This window comes from Musa acuminata, chromosome BXJ2-8 (assembly GCF_036884655.1).
Source record: "Musa acuminata AAA Group cultivar baxijiao chromosome BXJ2-8, Cavendish_Baxijiao_AAA, whole genome shotgun sequence".
Lineage (NCBI taxonomy): Eukaryota > Viridiplantae > Streptophyta > Magnoliopsida > Zingiberales > Musaceae > Musa > Musa acuminata.
Window position 1 is genome coordinate 4,768,133 of NC_088345.1, and position 13,589 is coordinate 4,781,721.

At 37.9% G+C, this 13,589-nt stretch overlaps 2 protein-coding genes across 5 annotated transcripts in view; both read left to right on the top strand.

Annotated features, from left to right (window-relative positions):
* LOC135618821 (molybdenum cofactor sulfurase-like) overlaps nt 1-3,868 on the top strand; it is a 32,291-nt gene extending 28,423 nt beyond the window's left edge. For 3 of the 4 annotated variants that reach the window (XM_065120115.1, XM_065120117.1, XM_065120116.1), the window contains 5 exons: nt 971-1,122; nt 1,447-1,679; nt 2,363-2,589; nt 3,194-3,304; nt 3,439-3,868. In XM_065120115.1, coding sequence (XP_064976187.1) covers nt 971-1,122; nt 1,447-1,679; nt 2,363-2,589; nt 3,194-3,304; nt 3,439-3,561 — 846 coding nt within the window. In that variant the 3' untranslated portion in view covers nt 3,562-3,868. The remainder of the gene's footprint in view (nt 1-970; nt 1,123-1,446; nt 1,680-2,362; nt 2,590-3,193; nt 3,305-3,438) is intronic. The other variant, XM_065120118.1, reaches the window with a different exon arrangement.
* Nucleotides 3,869-7,495: 3,627 nt separating this feature from the next.
* LOC103994307 (probable potassium transporter 13) lies at nt 7,496-13,375 on the top strand. The gene is made up of 9 exons (XM_009414633.3): nt 7,496-7,738; nt 8,172-8,403; nt 8,475-8,723; nt 9,177-9,227; nt 9,466-9,726; nt 9,808-9,860; nt 11,321-11,435; nt 11,737-11,991; nt 12,068-13,375. Exons 1-9 carry the CDS (start codon nt 7,694-7,696, stop codon nt 13,030-13,032), a joined length of 2,226 nt encoding a protein of 741 aa, XP_009412908.3. The 5' UTR covers nt 7,496-7,693; the 3' UTR covers nt 13,033-13,375.
* Nucleotides 13,376-13,589: the final 214 nt, after the last annotated feature.

A 13,589-nucleotide genomic window follows, 5' to 3' on the forward strand; every position in this document is an offset into this window, starting at 1 on the left:
GGAAGAAAGTTGCATTAAGGGAGTAATGGATGGGGCTTGGAGAGGGAGAGAGAATGAGAGATTTGTTGAGTAGACACTGAGAAAAAAAGAACGTAAAATCTGTTGTGATTGAAAACTGATACTGCTGGACTACAAGTTTCAAACTAGTGACATGGATGGATAAGCTTATTATATTGGATATGGATCATAGATCCGGAGCTGATGATTTGTTCAAATCTGATATCCATCCCAAATTCACATGCAAACCCAATTGTGGGAACCTAATCTTGCTTGCAATGACAACACCATGTGTCATTGAGTAGATGTGATGAAAAGTATATCCATGGAAAATGGAAAATCAAATATTAGTTACGACTTTCCCTTTAGCATGTTATAGATTATTAGCACATTTTTAGTGTATGACTATTTGGTTGTCTTGACAGCTCTGAATATTGAAATGATCCTTTATAGAACTCCTCTACTGGTTAGTCTTAACTGGCAAATTCCAATCATGTTCTACTGGGTAAAGTGATTGTTTTATTGCATGGATTAACCAAAAATAAGGAAAGAAAGGATATAAACTTTACATTGTGATGTTGCTAAAGAGTAAGTCCAGCTGAAGATGCAAAAAGCATGCCCAGTGCATATTAGCATTGGATAAATTAATTTGGAAGAAGCAACACTTGGAGTTCAATTTGCAATGTTCAATAAACAAACTGCTTGGTTGGGAAATATTAGCATGGATTTGACAGCCAGTGAGAATATCTGAAAAGCGCTAGTTTTTTTTGTTTCTATTACAAGCTGCTTTCAGTTAATGTTTCTCTCTCATCTTTGAATCTTATATATTTTTTGTAAGTACATGATATGCATTCCAAAATGTAGATTCCTAATTTTTTTTGTCCTTATTGTGCAAATGATTGAATTAGGAGCTTTGTCTTGCTAATAAGCAGCACACTGCCTTCGATCAAAACTTAAATGTTGGAATTTGCAGGTTCCCGAGATGTGCAATATTCGTTCATTTATCGATTTAGAGTGTGGAATACTGAATTTAGAATCACCACGTTGCAAAGAGAGATTGCACGTTCCAATTCAGGAGAATTCATCGTTTGATTATATGGAAGAATTGGATATTTATGGCCAAAGGTGTGCATTATTTTCCTTTCTTTGTTGGCAGTTTTTTTGTCTTCTGAAGATGCATTATAAATGTTTGCTGTCTACCAAAGAAAACCACCCTTTTTTTCCCTTATGATAAACATAACCCTCATATGATTATGTCTCTTTTATCTTTCTCTAGTAAGCTAGATATATGCCACGCTAATCTATACTCATTGACTATCATAAACAACTTCATCTCTGCTCAATGTACTTATGCAAACAATGTGGATACCTTCTTAAAAGATCAGTTTCAAGTTTCAGCTTATATATGAGTTGACACATTAATGCCTTAACAAGCTTCATTTGGAATAGATACAAGGTGCAGTGTTATAATGATGAAGTCAATATGTGGTTCTCTGAAGCCATTGCTCGCCGTTGTACCCTCGTGAGATGTTCAAGTTCTGAGTATCGATCTTGTAATATTATGGGAGGCAGAGGAAATATGTGCAGAGATACATGGGGAAAATTGAACTTTGTAAATGAAGCACAGCTATTACTAGTATCTGAAGAGAGTGTCGGTGATCTCAATAGCCGGTTGAACTCATGTATGCCCTTTCTTTATTATTTTTTGTAATTTGAGATTTGTTCTGTAGTAATTAGATTTGATTGTAGAATTTTTTCCTAGAAATTCCATTATCGATCATTCTATCACAGTAGGAGCTATGATTGGCTGTAGCCTGCTTACCTGCTGGTTAGTGTCTCTGGTGTTATATCTTGTTTTCATAAGTTCAATTAAATCATAATGACCACATTCTAACTTTTATAGTTTATGTGGAGTAGCGAATACCTATAATAAAGGAGTGAACATTATCAAGATATTGGGGTCTGTCACCAAGTAGCATTTGCCTTTCTACTACAATATGTTTCATTATTAAATTAGATCCCTCTTGAACTTATCTTTTTCATAAATTCTCAATGTGAGAAGAAAGATTTGCAGGCATCAATTTTGACCATGGCATGATAATAGATAGTTGGAGGAGGTCTCGGGTTCCAGACTAGACCCTCAAATCTGGTTGGCCACTTGTAGGAAATAGTAAAATTCAATTCAATTAGGCACAAATGATTTTAGCTGATTTTGCATCTCTTTTCCCTGATGATCTTTCCATTAATTATTAAGTTTAGATGTTATTTCATTTTGAATTAGAAAGGGTGGACTCCCTTTTGTAAACTTTTGTCACTTTTGTAAGGTCATCAATTTTATGTTACAACATTGTTTTCCTGTGATCAGGTGGGTTCATGTCTTTATCTGCAGAATTTAAATTGGTCCAGAGAAGTAACCTTGAAGCTATATTGTTTTCTGTGTTCACATTAGATTTTCTGAAAGACAACTCTGGATGTGTACAACGGGTGCTTGTTGATGCGATGAGATTTCGTCCCAATCTTGTTATTTCAGGAGCAGAACCATTTGCTGAAGATGACTGGAAAAGCCTTCAAATTGGTAAAGCTCGTTTTACTGTAAGTTTTCAGAACCCTTATTACAGATTCAAATGTATTACTCAACTACCAAGTGTGCAAGGATGTGGCTGGCACAACTCATTTAAAATTGTATTCTCATGAACACCAATCTTCATCATGTGATGTGGTTAGCAGCAGAGCATAACTGTACTTGAGAAAAACAGAAGTCAACACCTCCCGTAAAATCTGCCTTGTGCTTTGAGCTAAGGGAAATTTATGAACATAAATCGATGTAGTGTAATCTTGTGAATATGCAGCAGCAATTACTAGAAGCTGCAATGGCCCTACAATTTGGGCTTACTATATGAATCTCTTTCAAGCCATTTAGCTATGTTGAAGGCAAAATCACTAGTCCAACTAAAAATTTTCTTTTATTATGAATTTAATATCTTTTCTTCACATAAGGGCTAATCCTCTCACGGAGACTATGCCTTATAATAAGGTGTCTTAATTCATAGTACTGAAAGAACTAACATCTTGATAACATATGCATCTTCTTTCGTGACAGCACTGTACCTTTAGAGGATCAATTCTTTATATGCAGATGTGGACCTTTTATTTGCCAGAAATTTGTGGCTAATTAGTTTGATTTATTCATGTGCAGTCTTTAGGTGGATGCAGTCGCTGTCAGATGATTAATCTCGACCAACAGTCTGGACAACCGCACAAGGCTAAAGAACCTTTGGCAACTCTAGCTTCGTATAGGCGAGTGCAGGTTAGTCTTGTGGCTTCATGTACTAGAGAGAACCAACTTGTCTGATCACTGAGAATAGCTCGACCTACTAGTAGACTGCATCTGCAAAATCCGCTTGCTTTTCTTGCTGAACCTATGTGGTCTTTGCAATACAGGGAAAGATTCTTTTTGGCATCCTCTTAAGACATGAAATCAAAGACGCAGAAGATGGGGAGCAAAACAATTTTGGAGAAAGATGGCTTCAAGTGGGGCAGGAGGTGTACCCATCAATACAGTAGACAAGGGTAGAAAAAAAACACTAAAGAAAACAAAGAGTTTAGTGAATAGATGGTTGGCCAGGGCAAGAAGCAACCTTGAAGATGTATGTAGTGATAACTCCGCAAGAAATTGGGTTGTAAAAGTAGTCATGAGAGGTCAATGTTGGGCCACCTGTTCAGTAAACAGAATAATCCACGATGGCTTCTGCGATCATTTGAGCCCATAACACAATTACAAGTCTTATGAGAAATATGCATAACATTATATAACTTGAAGTACAGAAAATATACAGCTTGGTATGCCATGTGTTTCATATATTATGTTTTAGTACAGAAGCATCAATCTACATATGCCCTTGACCTGAGCTGATCTAATTAATTTGCAAAAATAGGAAGGCAATCTTTTTTTTTTTGAAAAATTGAGCTGGCTGCCTAAGCCTCACCTGTTAAAACTTTGTTTCTTTTCTTCATTTTACTTGAACAGGTGAATTGTAAGATATCTGTGTCTTTCTTACAAAGATTTCTTCCTTTTTGAGACATCTCCAGAAGATGGAATGGAGTGGTGGCCGAGGAGACCGGCACAGTAGATTGATTGGAATGAGAATGAGATGCTTTTGGCACCAAGTAATCACTCAAAAAGACCTCAAATGTCTGTCTTTCTAAAACAGAGTGAGTACCAGATGACTGTTTTGCCTGCTTTGCTCAAGAACTCAGTGGCAGTCCTGATGCAATCGGAAGACGCATGGAATGAAGGTACATTACTCTTTCCTGTGCTTCGGTATCAGAGGATTCTACCTGTTGTTCTGGATATAGAATTAGAGAGTATATATGCTGTGCCTATGATATCAAATTGGTTTCCGAACAAGGAACGAAAAGCATGGGGTATTGGTTTCGCGTTACTTGTGGTGGTGATTGATATCCAGGCTCAAGTTTTGAGAATGGGCTCGTATCAAAGAGTTCGTTCTATCAGCATCTGATCCCTTGTGGTGGTGGTGGGATTTTGCAGTGGTCAACATCAAAGACTTGTATCGGCCTCATCCATGAATCATTATTCTCAAAGAAACGGATGAATGGGTCTGTCGATGATGGATAGATGCATTGGCTTTCACAACTACATCATCTTCATATCCGCTTGATACCAAATACTGGACATAGTGATTGGGTTAGCCACTAGACGAAACCAGTCATTGTCGCTGTCGTAAGATGGAATGACACTACCGGGCAAAGTGGACCGAGTCGTCCCAAGAGAACCTGCAAAACAAATACGTGTCCTGATAACACCCTTTCGATGCTCAAATCAAAAGGTGGTCAAGCATAAGAGATGAAGCTCTTGAGCTTTGTCAAAAGGAAGAGAATTCTGAGTTGGGCGAAAGAGTTCTTCTATCTCCTCCGTATTCTCTTTACGTGTAGAGAGACAACTAATCTCTTGTCATTGTGCTAGGAATCGAGCCATGAGAGTATGGACTGAAGAGATGATACGAGTGTTAACGATTAGCAAAGATGATGAATCGACACAGGAGTGTTGACATAGGGATGCAGGAGTCTTGATGGAGAAGCAAATAAACTGAAGGTGGAAGCTGAACTCGGGAGTCAACTGCAGCGACATGAATGCAGATGACAGTGCAGTCTGTCAACCATGGTGATCATTTGGAATGCCCCATAGTTTCGTTTCATCCAAAGCAATGCACCTCAGGCTTTCTTGAATCAGATGTTTCCTGCTTCATTTGGTTGGCATCACCGAACAAACTCTGCTTCTTGCCACCAAAAGCTTGCTGGAACAAAAAGAGAAGTTAAAGCTCGACTGGTATAGAAGCTAATGAGGAAATTTTGCCTGGTAGATGGCGTGATGGAGATGGCCTATACAGGTCATAAATGACCGAACATATATATATATATATATATATATACTGTTATTTGCATCTCGAGAGTAAATTTACTTTTTCTTGAATTGGAGTCAACATGATGAACTCTTACCTGACACACAAAGATGGCAGCATGCCCTCATAGAGTTCTTAGTTCCTCAAGATGTTATGCTTTTGAAATTATTGTGCACTGAGAAATGTGTGATCACATCCTCCCCTCACAGAGACATGAGGAGGTTGGAAGTCGACCTGAGTTAAAGAGTTGGAAAGGACAATCCAGGTTGTCCTCTTATGAAGTCAAGCAATGTTCTTTACATGACAGTGGGCAGACAGGTTGCAGTGCAAATTTAAGGAGCTTCTAAATCCAGAATAGCCATGACTGACTGCCAATGCTAAAATTGTTGGAACATTAGAATTGAATTTTGTGATTAGATAGGAATTTGATTTAAGTGTATTAATTAAATTAAGACAAATATACTGAGTATACAAGACGAAGAGGAATTTGGTAGTCAAAAGAGATTAAAAAAAGATAAAAGAGTCTGTAAGTAGCTGATATGAATAAAAGTTAAAAGAGTTCTAAGTGTCTCATTCTTTCTTTCCTTCCCTGTGATGTATGATTTCTTAAAGTGCATTATCACTCTTCCATGAAAATTTTCAGTAAAAATTAGATTGGTGAATGTTAGGTGATGATCACCAATGAAAATTCCACAGAATTTATTCTTAGCAAGAGTCTATTGGATTATGATAATAGTAATTTGTAATAATCACCAAAAGGAAAGGGAAAAAATCTCTCTCTCTCTCTCTCTCAAGTTTGTTAGTGGCAATGCCAAACACAGACATGCATAGATATAAATTTCACATCACTACCACAAAACAGTCAATCAAATTGACAGGAAAAAGGAACAAGGTAGCAGATATGGAAGAAAAGGAACAAAGAAGCATTCACAAAATCCATGTAAATTTATAGAAATATTGTCAAAACACACAGTGATGCATGAATAAATGAAGAAGTGGAAGAAAGGAGCAAGAGGGAAAGGATTCAGATCACAAGAATTCCCATGTTGTCTGCTGTTCTTCATTTGAACATGCATCATATTGGGAAAAATGTTATGTTTGATAAATAGCTAAAGTTTTGTCATCATTTGGGAATGAATCAATTAGTACATTAATTTGATAGTGAAAAACTAATAGAAAGATCAGCCTTCCAAAAAAAAAAAAGAAATATTGTTTAAAAATTTCAAAAGTTTTTTTTTTTTTATCATACCCTTACAAAGTTTAAAAATAGCATTAATATTCTCCATATATATCTCTTCCATTTATGGATCACACAAATGAATCACTATTTGATCATTATTTTCAAAAAAAAAATTGAGTTATAAAAAAAAAACCCTAAAATGCATTGAATCATTTTGAAAATGAATCAGTACTGATGTCAATTAGCATTTTTAAGTATTTGAGTTGACAATCAACAATTCATTACATCCATCTTTTGGGATTACTTTTCAGTGTCTCTTGCCATAGCTTATTTAAATTAATAATGATATCTTACAATACCAACAATAAATCTTGATGTTTAACTATTTAGGATGAACTGCATGTATATTTTCTTGTCATCAATAAAATAATATATTAATTAAATAAAAAACATTCAAACTTCTATTTATATTTTCTTTGTCATATTTTAATCAAATTAAGACTATGAGTCACACCATAAAACTTTGCAAAGTAATTGAAAGTTGAATAAGATGTGACAAAGAGAATTCAGATTAATCACAGAACTCAAATTAATCACTATATAATCATTATTATCAAAAAATAACCTAAAATATGTTTAATATATACACCATTAGAACAATTTTGAAAATTATTTTAAGAGGCACTGATGTCAAATATCATCTTTTAAGTATTTGCTCTCATAATTAATAACTATATATATATATATATATATATATATATATATGTATGAATGTATGTATGTATGTATGTATGAAGTAAACCATACATTGAGAGAGTAGAACAGAAGAGGGGATTAAAAGTGCAACTCATCCTTCTTTTGTCTTGAATACGTATGTTAAATAGAAGAAGAGGCCAAAGCGTTTTGGCGCTCGTCGGCTCCCTTCGAAGCCGAAGGACACCTCCTTGCCTCCTCGTCCTCCTCCTCTCCTCCCCCCTCGCAGTTCTTCCTCCCTGATCCTTGATCGATTTCGCGTCCCGGGTTTTCTCGATCACACGGAGGAACTTGGTCGGCTTTGAGAATCTTGGTGCTCCGAGTTGAAAGGGTTCGGGGCGGGATGGATTTGGAGTCTCGATCTCGGGCGTCGGATAGCTTGCCCTCGGTATATTTTGCTTTTCTTATTTGTTGTTCTTGGATTAGCTGGTGAGTCTACGCAAAAAAAATTGGATGTTTGGTCAGCCATGGCGTTTCCTTTTTTCCCTCCTGGATTTCCTTTTCGGTCCAAGTGTTTGGATTTGTAGGTCTGGGGATTTGCTTGTCCATCGATTGACTGACTGAAACAGAACCATCGACTTCGATTCTAAATGTCATTTTTGCTTTGGTATTTTGAACGTGGTAATTGAGTATGGAAGTTAACCACTTCGTGTTGGGTAATCAATTTTAGAAAAAGGAAAATTAGCTTTTCCGTTTCATTTTCTTACCACTCTGTAAATTCTTGATGAAATGGCAATGCCTCGATATGCTTCCGTTGGCAAAAGCTTTCCTTTCCCTGAGGCGATGCTGAGATGAAATCATTTACTGGTCACTGCTTGCAGAAATCATACAGAACCACTCTTTTGTTGGCCTACCAGAGTTTTGGTGTTGTATATGGTGACTTGAGCATCTCGCCCATTTATGTCTACAAGAGCACCTTCTCGGGCAAGCTGCGCCTTCATGAGGAAGATGCTGAGATCCTTGGAGTCCTTTCTCTGGTTTTCTGGACTCTTACTCTCATCGCACTCTGCAAGTACATTATCTTTGTGCTAGCAGCAGATGATGATGGCGAAGGTGCTTTTGTAGTTCACAGCTGGTACTGGGCTTATTATACTCTGCTCTTCTTCACTTCACAATTTATACAGGTGGGACCTTTGCGTTGTACTCATTATTGTGCCGAAACTCAAAGATGGGACTCTTGAGCACACCCCATGCTGCTCAGGAGCACTTAACTGCTTACAATCCGGAAGTACACTGTGATGAAACTCGGACTAGCTTATCAATAAAGAGGTTTATTGAGAAGAATCAAACTTCTCGACTGGTGCTGCTGCTATTTGTGCTATTAGGGACAAGTATGGTCATCGGTGATGGTGTTTTGACCCCAACAATGTCAGGTAAAATGCTCAATCGGTTGTGTATCATGCTCAAATCTGAAAATAATTTTCAATTTCCTCTGTATAAAAAAAAGGAGGTAAAACTCCTGATATGCTTGTTTCCAGAAAAATAGGTTATAAGCTTTAAACCTCTGGTAAGATAAGATAAAGAAACTATTTTTACTTTCTTATTCTGTGAAAGAAAGCACAAGTGAACTTGCAATTAAGGTTCGAGTTGTGAAACCGAGTCCTTTTTTTCTAATGAACTGGTACTCTCTTTTAAGGGTATTTAGGATAACTTTTTTTTTTTTGTGGCCCTCCATTTTCCTTGGTTTAAGAACTCGTTTGTTGGGTGATAATTGTTGAATGTAGAATTGCACTGATTGAGTAATTGTTGAGTTACTTGGCAAAGTTAGTTGTTGGGACCTTTTCTAGCCTTGAACTGAATATTGTCTACTTCTTGTACTTTCCTAGTTGTCTCGGCAGTTTCTGGACTCAGAATTAAGGTCCCAGGTTTGCATGAAAGTAAGCGTTTTACTCTCTCTTATTTCACTTGCTCTCATGTATACACATTGGAATAATTTTTTTTGAAAAATGACCAGCTACTTCTTACTTGAGGTTAAGGAATTTTCTTTTGTCAAAAAATGTTTTACTTCTGAATGTGGGACTACACCCACCACTCCTTGAGTAGCTTATATTTGATATCAATTGCATTGCTATCTGCCAATATTTTTATGTAACTGAATTATTCTTATTAATGCAGATTACACTGTTTTGATTTCCTGTATCATCTTAATGTGCCTTTTTGCTCTGCAACACCATGGAACACATCGTGTTGGCTTTCTGTTTGCTCCGATCTTGATCTCTTGGCTTGTCTGCCTAAGTGCTATTGGAATCTACAACACAATTATGTGGAACCCTCGTATTGTTCGTGCTCTCTCTCCACACTATATTTATTACTTTTTTAATAAAGCTGGAAAAGATGGATGGAGTTCACTGGGCAGTCTTGTCCTTTGTATTACAGGTTTGCTGCTTTGTGCATGCCATGTTTATTTATTTTTATTTTTAAAATTTCCTCTGTCTAATAACTAGTGTGGTTTATTAGGTGCTGAGGCAATGTTTGCTGACCTAGGGCACTTCTCAAAGATTTCGATTAGGGTAAGACATTTTTTTCGGTGGCAGACTTATTAGTAATCATTATAAGGCTGATTGCAAAGTTATGAACATCACACATTAGAAGGTTCTTGGTTATTTTAATACCAGTTGAAAATTGTTGCTCACTTATCATTAAGGGCATGAAATTTTCTTTCCTATTGGACCGCTGTTTTTTTTATTAATTTTACAATTATGATTTTTTGTCTCAGTTTTTGCCTTTTGGTCACAAAGAATTCCAATCATGTTCTTTTTCCATAAACCATTTCTATCTTCTCTTGTAGTTTGAGTGTCACTGATGCATAGAAGAGATTATTGGTATGTTGGTTATTGTAGTTGATATGTTGCAAACATAATGAAAAGCCTAATTTTTTTCTCCTGTCGTTCCTAACAAATGTCCATCTTCCAATTCCCCTTCTTGATTATCGTTTTTTTCCATCCTTTCTCAGCTACCACCATCCTCTAATGCCAACTGGATTTTGAATGATTGCAACAGCAAATACAGATAACCAAATAAAACACACACAAATTACAGTTGTGGATGCAACATTACAATCTCATACAATTTCTAGTTACAGGTATTTATAATGGCAGGCAACCAAACAATGCCCTATCGTAACCATTTGTATTCTTTCTACAATGATTATAATGTTTGAGGCAGTGCATTGCTATTACATGTGCTCAAATGTGCTCTTTTATATAATTTCTCCAAGACTAAGGCTACATTTTGGAGTAATTCAAATGTATTTGTGAATCAAAGACCTGAAATTGTCAATCATCCTTTTTCATTTTTATATGGAATATGTATGGAATTTTCATTTTTAAATATGATCCAGTTGCCGATAATACCTGGATAAAGTATTCACCAGTTGAGGGCTTCTGAAATTAGCAGTGTTCATATGTAAAATTTATGTCAATGTTCTGTGAGCAAACTGTTAGTATTGCTATATCTTGAGAAGAAAACTTGGCTATTAACTTTAGCTAAATTGGTGTGATCATGGATGCTATTGGTCCATCAAACTTCTAATTTCAGCGTCCACTTTGAGATTCAGCAAAAAATTAACTTACTTTAACAGGAAGTGGAACACTAATATACCATAAACATGGACTACACGGTAGTATTTGGCCTTTGGCATGTTTCTTGAGGAGTTAGGAATCAGAAATTTACATGTTATACATATTATCATACTTGTAACAACAGAAATAGTTTTAGTTGTTCATTGACATTCGTGGGTGTGTATGACATTGACATTTTTTTCCACCAGTACTGCAAACCAGTTGCAGAGTGTTCAAGTTTCTGGAGATTGATGCACTCTAGGCATTCGGAGACAATCTCTTGTTTAACTTTTGCATACTTCAAAGTTCAAACTGTCATTTGCATCATTCCGTAATCCAGATAACTCCTCCCTACTGTGAGTTGGTGCATATTTTAAGTTTTATCTAGATTTAGTTTGCTGTCTTTGCAGATAGCATTTGCAGCAGTAGTATATCCCTGCTTGGTGCTGGCCTACATGGGCGAAGCAGCGTACTTGTCCAAGCACACAGAGGATCTCCAACAAAGCTTTTTCAAAGCCCTTCCAGGTATACGGACAGGCAACCTCTTAAACTTGGATTTGCAAACTTACCGAAGAAAATATTCGAATGGGAGCATTTTAATTTCACTATCTCTTTTATTTAGCTCCAATGATCAGATAAACATAAATGATTCAAGAAACTCAGAAGTAGAACTTTTTTCTTTTTCAGAAAATGCTGCCAAAATTTGTTGAAATGCAACTTCAAACAAAATGCTCTGTTGATCATTCTATTAATCTTTTTAAGCATCAGTTTTCTAGCAACGTCGCTTATGTTTGTCCTAATCCTGTTTAATCTTTTCCCAATTTAGAAGGTGTATTTTGGCCAGTGTTTGTCATTGCTACATTAGCCACAGTTGTAGGCAGTCAGGCAATCATCTCTGCATCATTCTCCATCATCAGCCAATGCAGAGCTTTGGGATGTTTCCCACGTGTGAGGATCATACACACCTCGAGCCATATCCATGGCCAGATATACATTCCAGAGGTGAACTGGATCTTGATGCTCCTCTGCCTCGTTCTCACCATTGGTTTCAGAGACACTTTCATGATTGGAACTGCTTATGGTATGTGCTTCTTCCTCGTTCTTCTGGTATCTGCAAATGTATCTCATGATCCATAGTTTTCCCTTCCCATTTCCAGGTCTAGCTGTGATCACAGTAATGCTGGTGACAACATGTTTGATGTTCCTTATCATCACTACAGTATGGAAGCAATCCATTTTGCTGGCACTCCTCTTCACCATCACATTTGGATCCTTGGAACTCCTCTACCTGTCTGCATGCCTTGCCAAAGTCCACCATGGAGGATGGCTTCCCCTCCTAATCTCGATGACCATCCTGATGACTATGTTCACTTGGCACTACGGGACTGCTAAGAAGCGGGCATTCGAGCTCCAGAACAAGGTCAGCCTCGATCGTCTCCTCAGCATCACCCCGAGCCTTGGCCTCGTCCGAGTCCCTGGAATTGGCCTCGTCTACTCCAACGCCACTAATGGCGTCCCGCCCATGTTCGCTCACTTCGTCACCAACTTCCCTGCCTTCCATCGCGTCCTCATATTTGTGTGCTTGCAGACGCTAACAGTGCCCAAAGTGCCACATGATGAACGCTTCTTGGTGGGAAGGATTGGAGAACCGGCACACGGGCTCTTCAGATGCGTCGTCAGATACGGGTACAAGGATGAACGCTCGGACAGCTATGAATTCGAGAACCAGCTGCTGCTGAAGGTTGCGCAGTTCCTTCGGCAGGAAGGTGGAGGCTTGTCGCAGCCGGACAGTGAGCTGTCTTCGATCGGCGAGTCGTCGTCGTCCTGGTTAGTTTTGGGTGGAGGGGATGGTGGTGGAAGGAAGAGAGTGCGGTTCGAAGGGGATGAAGCAACAGCAGAAGTGAGGCAGGAGGTGTGGGAGCTACTGGAGGGGCGGGAGGCCGGCGTTTCATACATGATTGGCCACACGTGTGTGGTAGCTCACGAGTCCTCGCCGTTGATCAAGAAGCTCGCGATCGACGTGGTGTATGGGTTTCTTCGTCGGAATTCTCGGAGTCCGGCAGTTTCTCTTGGGATCCCACACGCTTCACTTGTTGAGGTTGGCATGGTGTATCATGTGTGACGTTGAGGACCATTTCTGCATGCTTAGGAGTTTAGTTTGGAGTCTCTCTCAGCTTCTGCAACTGAGAACAAGGCAATTACCTGCACTGGTGGATGCTGCATTCCATGAATGATGATGGGTCAAGTCAACTGTTCAGAGAACCGGGGTGGAGATGGAAGAAAGGTACTCCACTTATTTCAGCTTTTATTTAAGGGCATAAATAACTATGTTAGTGCAAAGGAAATAATGCTTCAGTGGTTGAGGTTATAATTTTCATTTTTTAAATAGCTGAATTTTAATCTGATAGATTCAATGATGCTTGTGGAATATATAATTGCATTGACTCCCACATTTCTGTTTCAAGAGGTGCACGGAATTTTAGATCTTTGGTTAGCAATCTCTGAGGAAATGAATTGCCAATTGCATATGCCTGATAGCTATGTGAAATCCTTCATGGTTGGTTGAGGATAATATAGGGATCATATTTGTTAGGGGTGATAGAAAAGTATACTCAATCTATCTTCACATTGTATTGTGGTGTCACTTTGTTTGATGTAGCAAAGAGCAAATGACTGTTT